The sequence below is a fragment of the Argiope bruennichi genome, chromosome 3 (genome assembly GCF_947563725.1).
Source record: "Argiope bruennichi chromosome 3, qqArgBrue1.1, whole genome shotgun sequence".
Classification (NCBI taxonomy): Eukaryota; Metazoa; Arthropoda; class Arachnida; order Araneae; family Araneidae; genus Argiope; species Argiope bruennichi.
In genome coordinates this window covers 119,773,443-119,782,862 of record NC_079153.1, presented here as the reverse complement: position 1 = coordinate 119,782,862, position 9,420 = coordinate 119,773,443, and the positions used below count along the sequence as shown (strand labels likewise).

General features: G+C 30.1%; 1 protein-coding gene across 1 annotated transcript; it reads right to left on the bottom strand.

The window, feature by feature from the left end:
- Positions 1-1,861: 1,861 nt before the first annotated feature.
- Positions 1,862-6,404, bottom strand: LOC129962947 (DNA-directed RNA polymerase II subunit RPB1-like). Its single transcript, XM_056076950.1, has 3 exons — positions 6,288-6,404; positions 5,079-5,177; positions 1,862-2,711 (listed from the first exon to the last, which is right to left on the bottom strand). Exons 1-3 carry the CDS (start codon positions 6,402-6,404, stop codon positions 1,986-1,988), a joined length of 942 nt encoding a protein of 313 aa, XP_055932925.1. The 3' UTR covers positions 1,862-1,985.
- Positions 6,405-9,420: the final 3,016 nt, after the last annotated feature.

The window sequence follows — 9,420 nt, the reverse complement described above, 5'->3', positions numbered from 1 at the left end:
CTTTACACAAATTCAACATGTATAATATAAATTACTATCAAATTTTAATCTAAATCTAACCACGGATTGATTATCCATCTACCTGTACTTCCAGAAACATGCAAATTCGATAATTCAAAAACACGATGACTAAAATATTATAATAAAATAATTTATCAAATTTACTATGTGATTTATGACTACATGTGCCGTTTTGTTTCAATCGATTGAGAAAAACGTGTCTAAAAACACAAATTCGATTTTTGGATACTATAAACGCATGCCAGAGATTAATCGCCAAATAACTCGCCAAGAATGCCACCATAGATTCATTAAAAATGCTAAATTCACATTAAGGTTAATATTTCGTAACTATTGTATGCGAGAGCCATATAAGACGTCCTCTGGCAAGACAAGTTTATTAGAGAGAGTGCGAGAAAGTTTTGGAGAAACCACTCCCACTGGTTTTAATCCCAAATATGCCGGCGTCCTGGCAAAGAGGTAGCGCGTCTTCCCCGTGATCTGGGCGTCCTTGGTTCGAGTTCCGGTTTGGACATGGTTGCTCTTCCGTTGTTCTATCTGTGAGATGTGTGAATGTGCTCTCCTGTAAAAAGGGGTTGTGCAAGCGAATGAGTAATGCCTGAGTAGCAAAGTCGTACTCTTGACCCTAGTTGGCGCTACTAAAAAAACAAGGGACGCTCCCCCACCGGCTTTATCGCTGTCTTTGTAGCAGCGGGCTTGTCCATGGCAAGTGCCATAAGAAACAACAACAACAATCCCATATATACATTGAAAAATAAATACATGAAATTTTTGGATCAGATCATATTTAAGCAGTCAATTTTTCACAAGTATATTTTTTATATCTTACATAAAATAGTAACTTTGCACATATATTTACAAAATATTTTCTATAACCTTCTTAAGAAACAGTACCTTTATATCTTTATCGCATTCTATACTGTTCGTCTACAAACTATAATAAATGTTTGTTGTGCTCAAGCGCTTATTCGCCTCTGATTCGAAATGTATCCGAATTTCTGCTCGTTGTCGCAGTTCTTATAAAAATTATTTTAGTTAGGGAACTGCACTAAAAAATCAATTTTTGGCGAGAACATATCAAATATTTTTTAATTTATTATTTTGTATTTCTAAAATCTTCCTTTTATGAAACTTTTTGAATTACGTTTCTAAATTCATTTTATATTGCTTCCATGATAAAAGTATACATTTGTTCATTTAACATGATACGACATTCTGGTACAATCTCTGTTTCTATCTATATAATACAATCTAAAATGAAATATAACTATATTTTTTCCAAAATCAGATTTCAGAGCGAATAAATATAAAGAGTTTCATAAAAATAGACTTAAATATTAACAATCTTTTGATAGTCAGTAAGAAACTGAGAACAATTTTATACAAATAACTTTGTAAATTTTTAATAATGAAAGAAAGAGTTAGTATCTGAATTAAAAAAAAAAAGGCTAAATAATTCTTGATTTCCTTTCATTAAATGTAAAAATTAGTTATTATGAGTTACTTCGAAGCCAAATTAGAGAAATTGTGCTTGCCCCCTGTCAGGATTGTCTTGCCCCTTCGTCGGCAAACCTCTGGCGCTTCTCCTGCTTATTTCTTAAGAAGAATGAACATCTCTTTATAGAAAGTAGGGTTAATTCTTTGAGTGAGAGAAAAATAGTTTTAAAATATAATATAAGAAATTTTTGGATCAGATACCTTATATTTCCTACAAAGTGTTGGAAATTTTTTTATTTGCTAGAGAATTTAATCTTTTATTTTCTATTTTTATGAAATAAAAACAAAACAGACCAAAAATAAATTTTTTTAAATCAACTTTATTCACAACAACAATCCATCATTTCGCAAGTAGAATTCTCATGAAAAGACTAAGAAGTGCTAACAAACAAACGTAAAAACAAACATTAAATATTTAAATAATAATAAATAAGATTTTTTTTACAGTTGAGGTATGGTCCTTTTATTTAGTAAGGTGCATGGCTGTCACCGCTTGGTTGAGAAGGGAAAGGGGGGTGAGCTGGAGCAACAGGTTCATAGGGTGCTGGTGCGGACTCATAAACTGGAACACCTGGGTAAGCAGGCTCAGAGTAAACTTTGGGTGCAGCTGAGTCATAAACTGGAGCATATGCAGCTGGTGCAGGTTTGTAAACTGGAGCTGGAGCATAGACAGATGGAGCGGGTTTGTAAGCAGGTTCGGGAGCATATACTGGAGCTGGAGCGTAGGCAGGTGCAGGCTTGTAAGCAGGTGCTGGAGCATAGGCAGCTGGTGCTGGTTGATAAGCTGGAGCTGGGGCATAGACTGCTGGGGCGGGTTTGTAAGCTGGTGCTGGAGCATAGGCAGCGGGTGCAGGTTTGTAGACGGGGGCTGGTTTACTATAAGCAGGTGCAGCTGGTACATAAGGTTTTGCATAAGCTGGTGCTGGCTCGTATTTGACTGGAGCGGCTTCAGAGTGAATTTCAGCATCAGCTGAGTTCTGGTTTTCGGTTCCTGGTTCGTTGGTCTTTACAACTGCTCGAAAACCTTTTTCGTCAGCGACGTAGTCGACCTGTCGGTAGATGCCATAACCATCGGTGTATCCATAAGAACCTCTCTTGTTACCATAATCATCACTTTCTTCTTTTCGGTTCAAAGTGGCACCATATTCGTCTTTGGCATCATAGCCGAAACTGTAGGGCTGAGGTTTTTCTTCCTATTAATGAGCATTAAATTAGGAATTAACAGACAGCATATACTAGGTAAACATATTATTTCAGTGCTGTGGTATACTGTTGGCATGCTATCCCAGTGTAAAAATAAATCCCAAATAAAGATACAAAAAATTGCAACTGAAATATAAGTTGAAATTATTATTTCCGGAGCTCAGTGGGTTGGATTTACTCAAATGGACCACACATATATTGAAATTTGAATCAAATTTATCAACAGGTTTATGGGTGTCAGTGGCGGATTTAGGCAATTTATGAACTTCAAAAATGCAATAAGGGCTCTCTTTTAGTAAACTACTAAAATTAGTTTCATGTTTTAATATATTTTTATCATCATGTTAATGATTTATTTTTAGGTTAATTTTTTAATGATTTGTGAGAATTTATATTCTTTTATTTATTTATCATGATTTATGAACGCGCAGCCCTCATGATTGTAAATAAAATTATTTAAATAGACGAATGGCGTTTAAATTTTTTAATAACATCATGTAATAAATAGGAACCTGATCAATTATACTTGACAAATTGTTAATACTATCCTAATATTTTATAATTCATAGAATAAGTATTTTCCATAAATTGATTTGGGAACTAGGGTAATCTTTTACAATCATTGCCCTTTCAACCCTATGATCTTAGACAGCTGCGTTATCTGTTTAGATCCGCCACTGGTGCGAGTATATGGAAATATTATAAGCGCACAATATGTTAGAAAAAGCTATGTTTGATCTGAAAGTTAGATTATTATCAAATTTTAGGCTTAATTGATAAAAGAGTAGATGAAATATTCAGAAACGTATATTAGATTCTATTTATTGTATAGTGAAGCTAAAAATCAAACCGCCTCCTTGTGAAAGAATGAATATGAGGAAATAGAAGGGGTTTAACCTGGCAGCGAGAAAATGAAAAGTTATTAGCAGAGCCAGCTTTTCATATGTTGCGTGATCAGATTGACTAAGTTAAGTTTCCCTTGCCAGGCCAATGAGAATCTATCCCAAAATATGCGGAAACAAAAAGATTCAGAAATGCATTTTGGAAACTAAAAGAATTCGGCAATTTTAAAAAGAAACGTTCATTTGATACTTCAAATTATTAAGCTATATTCTTTATCAAAAATATTATTTTTTAAGAGGTCGTTCGATTATTTTTACAAAATGCTATATAATTTACAACCCCTAGCAAGAAAAACTTTTAATTCTGTTAAAAATTTAGATTTAAAAAAATAATTAGTTGGAAATAGACAAACCAGGTTAAGCTAAATTGGAAAATCGAAACATGTAAATGATTTTTCTTCTTTAAAACTCTAAAATCTCAAATTTTGCTAGAGCTTAAAAGATTTATTATATATTTTTATTTTTGAAAATGGTAATATTACATTTAAAATAAATTCAATTTATTAAAAAAATTATTTATTTTACACCTTGAATCTATACTGTAAAATAAATATATTTTGAGAAGTTCTGATACTTTCATTTCGAGATTATATCATATTCATTTTAACAGTGGTAAGAAAAGCTCTATTTCTTTTTATTCAATTTTTTATTTATTTATTCATATCGATGTAATTCATAATTTTATCGGATCTCATGAATGTTTTAGTTTCGTTTTTCTTCATTTAGGAAATCGTATGCATCTTGTGGTATCTGTGTCTTTAAATTTCCGTAGTTAATCATAATGAACTCATACGCATTTAAATACTCATCTGCACTGCTTACTATAAGCATGATACATCGGAACAATGAATATGCTATGTTTTAATTTCTGAAATTTTTTTAATGAAGATTTCTTTTAAAATTCGAAGTTTGAAAAAACAGTATTTAAAAATGATAAATAGCATTAAAACAGAAACGATGCAAGTATAAAAATCAATGTAGCTTCCAAAATAATGAATACAGAAAAAATTTTAATGGATAAATAAAGGAAACTCTTCAGGTATTAATAATATTAAGATAAAACGATATTCGATAGCTTGACAAAAATCGCCTTTTCGACATAGACATTTACTTTAAGTCTTTCAATCTGATCTTATGAATACAATACTCCATGTTCTTTATGTATGACATTTTAAAAATATTTAAAAAGTCAGCGTAATCTATATAAATCCAAAAATCTATTTTCAAATGGAACAGAAAACGGAAATTTTATCTATTTTCAAAAGGAGAAAGTAAATTTCGATGCTCTGAAGTGAAATGTTTGTTCTTATTTGATCTATTTAATTTGGAGAGAATTTACTCTTAAAAGGTTCGAAAGATTAAGCTTTAAATCTTCTCTAAACTTTAGTTATTTAAAAGCTAATGTTAAATTAGATTTCAAAGAATATAGCATTAAACGAGAAAATGAATTCTTACATAAGGTGCAGGTGCTCCGTAAGGCTTTGCGTACACTGGAGCGTCGTACTTAGGTCCATACTGGGCTGCTGCCAGAGTGGCCAAGCAGAGAAGAACAACCTATAAAAAGCAAAATTAGTTTCATGAAATTAGTAAAAATAGTTATTTCGGTATTCTATATTTAATTTTTTTTTTTGCGATTTTAGTATTACGATAATGATAAAAAATTTGATCTTATTTTTTTCTTTTGTTTTTAGTTTTACTTATCAATTTATTGCTCATGCTGAATATCTAATGTAATATAAGGATAAATTATACGAAATTCATTGGTAAAATATAACAAAGCAGTCAATATTTTACATTAGATTTAATTCAATATTTTACTCTGTAAAATATTGCATATATATCAAAGGAAACCAATTAACTATCACAGCGTTGGGGGAAAAAAATTCACTGGTCGATATCTGTTAGTTCTAGCGTTAATTGTGATAGGGGCATTAATAAATAGAATAGTTTTTGTTCTATAATGATTAAAGTTAATAAAAGTTATAAAATTATTAATGGAATTATAAAATATAACTATATATTTTCTTCATTTGAGTGGTAAAAAATGTGTATTTCACTTAAATTAAGATAAAAATGATTTTCCTTAGAAATTTTTTTGTATGAAAATTTTAACTAAATTTTAAGTTTTCTGCTTAGATTAATATTTGTTAAAAACTATTCAATAACTAAAATCGTGGATGATGATAAAATAAAGTATATATTAAAACTTCTGAAACAGCAAGAAAGGTGTCTACAACTTGAAAAAATAAAAATTCCATAAAAAAAAAAAAAAAAAAGAGGAAAGTTTATTAACTAAAAATTATATTAAAAATTTTTATCTAAATATTTTTTAAAAATTAAGATACAAATCGAAAATTTCTGCAATAATTACAATTATGTTTTGAAGAGTTAGGCAACACAATAAAAGGCATTTTAATAAATTAAGAGTAACGTTAAAATGAAAATTTATTAATAGTAATATTAATCTTCAAATACTTTTAATTTAGTATACAGTTTTAAATAAAATCATTAATTTAATAAATTTTCTTATAATAACAAATGCTATAAGAAATTTGCTGAAATCAATAGTTTGAGCGATGCCTAAGATGAAGAGAAACTATATCAATATTACTTTATAGATAATCGAGACCTGTAATGTTAAAATAAAGTAAGAAAGCGCTGTACCTTTGCGATCATTTTGGCACTTGTTGAATCGGTACTGCGAACGGTAATGATATCTGATGGACAGTTGGGGATGTTTAAATACCTGAGCGTTGGCCCAATTTCGGGAAGGGGCGTCATGGTCCAATCAGGCTATCCCTGCCCTCGGGCTAGGGTAGAAAGCGAAAGTTAGAATGTGACATACTTCCGATGAAACAACTTGATGAAATCAAACGGAGGTAAAGAAGGACAAGAAATTAATAAATGAAAAAAGATAAAGATCCTATGAGTGTGGTTAGTTTTTTTGACAGCTTTTTTTTTTTTTTTTGAGCACCGTTTCCGCAGAATAAAATCATCTGCAAATTGCCCTAATTTTTATCGATGTTTGTTTCTTCACCTTGGCATTAGTTTTTTTTTTTTTTTTTTTTTTTTTGCTTAATTGGTTATTCTTCCTTCGGAAAATCTGCCCTTGAGGACTGAATTAATAATTTTTGATCGAGGAAAAACGGAAGTGTAACAGTTTTGACATTCTTTTTGGTAGCTATTCAATGTCGAAAGCTTCTGAATTCAGTAGTTAAAAGAAAAATTGTCATTGGAAAGTTCAACTCGTCTGTAAGAATTATGCTGATGCAACGAAAGTGATTGTTTAATCAGTTTTTGAAATTTTAAAAGATTTTCTTTCAGAGAGCTGATGCAAGAATAAAGTGCTTTACGTAAAATTTAAAATGAATGATTTCTTATTTATTTTTATAATACTAAAAATTCTTTTGCGTAAGAGTAATAAATAAAAAAAAATATTTAAATGAAACATGATAACATTTTTTAGAAAACCAAAAAAAAAAAAAAAATATGTAGCCCCAGATTTTAGAAAATAAAACAATTAGGAACAAAAATGCATCTGCGTAAAAAACTATATACTGACAAAGGCACTCACTGACTACTTTTTTATTATTTAAAATAATTTTCATTTCTTAAGTAAAGCAAAATTCTTAATTAATAGATGCAATATTCTTTTACAAGAAAAAGAAATAAACAATTTAAAGACTTGGTGAAAAAATTAAATAGAATTACATTTCAATAATGAAAACTACTTTTGCCTATCATGTTTAAAAATATTTTATGAATCTGTTAAATTTACAGAAAATTGCACAGATTTAAATTGTTAAATTTATTAAAAAATTGAACTTTATGAATTAAAAACTTAATTAAGAAACATTTCTTAGTTGTAATAAATTTACCACTATTCCATTTCAACAGATTTATTCAAAATAAATAAAAAGTAAACACGTGATTATCTGATTTTTGAATAAGCCCCGATTATTAATCTCAAAATATTGCAAAAAAAGTTGAATAATAAACAAATGTGAAGTGTTTTAACATAATAGCTCTAAAACAAATGATTGGGTTGTTTTTTTGTAAAAAATAGTAAACCAACGGATTAATAAATACAGAAATCTGTTGTCCGTGTTTTAAGTCACAGTTATACAAGATGGCCATAAAGTCTTTCTCTGATTTTAAAAAAAATATTTCAAAAGGTTCTCTGAATATAATACTGTAAGATTTTTAACATGGATTGTCGTTTCTTTCTTTCTTTTTTTTTTTTTTTTTGTTCAACAGATAGCGCAATTAATGCAGAATAGTGATTTTTCATCCCATTATTATCAAATTCATGTCAACGAAAAAACAACAACATTGAATGTATTGTTAGTTTCCATGAATTCAAACCGACTTTCACTTTCAATTTTGAGGTTGAAGGACAGAGTGTCTGCAACGCCAATTGAAAATATTGATGGATTCAAAATTAGGATCGCAGTTAGATCGCTAGTGTGATAGCCGAAATATTGGACAATTTGGTGAAAATTGGTATACTGTCGCGCCATTCTTCGAACTACTAAGGATGCTTACATTGAAATTTACTGACGCAAATGGTTTAATGAAACTAACTTCATAAATGTCATTATAATATATTGAAATAGCATGCAAAATTATAATAGTTTTTTTTTACAATAATTCTTTGCGGTTGATTGGTTGGTTCATTTGAGTTTTTTGGCACAAGGGCTATCTTTGGCTATATACTGCGCCATCCACATGGTAAAGAAGAGCATTGTTAATTTTTAAAACTTCGTATAAAATCAAATATTTATGTATGAGCTAATAAAAAAAAAATAGTTGAAATATGGATGAAACCCAAAATATTATTTTTGCTTTAAAACAACAGGTAAAAAATGGAATTTGTCAAGTTAAATATATGGTAAAAGGTGTGTAGCAATTAAAAATTTAAAAATGTTCGGATGGTAATTCTTTCCCAGCAATTCTGGGAGTGTTACATTTTATGAATGAAAAAAATGGTGGCGATGGGTGTCACAAGCTGGACATTCAATCAAAATGTGATGAATTGTCAATTTAGTGTGGCATGTGGAGCACATAGGTGCCCTATCATCGAAAAGTAGATACTTGTGGATAATACGAGTATGCCCAATACGCAGGCGAGATAATTTTACGTCAGCCCCACGCATTGGCAAAACTGGCCACGTGTCAATTTCAGGTTTAATAAAGTGCAATTTATTCTGGGTCTGCAGATCCCATGTCTCTTGCCACAGAGAAATTTTTTTATTAGAATGGATTCAATAATTCTTTGCATATTCAGGTAAAGACTTTGTGATCCTCCCCCCTTAGGTGTTTGCATATTACTGTCAATAAAAGTTGTTTAAAAACGTTTTTGTGTTGATTTATGTCTTTTTTTTCAATTTTCTGATTATCGACGGTATTTTCTTTTAATCTATAAATACAAATTTGCAATTCGCTTTAACATTTTCTTATTTTATCCAAAATATTTTCTGTCTCAACCGCATTTATGGACAAACTTCCAATCAACAAGTTATTAATACAACTAAATCAGAAACTGGGGAGAAATAGACCCTTACAACTAAAATTAAAACGCTTTTGTAAGAAAAATTCTTTAAATAGTCATAAAACAGGGAGATCCGTTTTAAAACAGATTACGGAAGCTTTCTTCCATTTCCCGTTTGTTTCCATTGCTGTTTGTCGATTCGCTTTGTACTTTTGCTTAGATTAAAATGGTCTGGAGTGCTTTATGTTTCCCGTGTTGCTATGGTTCCTCGAGATTTCTGTCATTTTGTGTCATAATAAGAGTCTT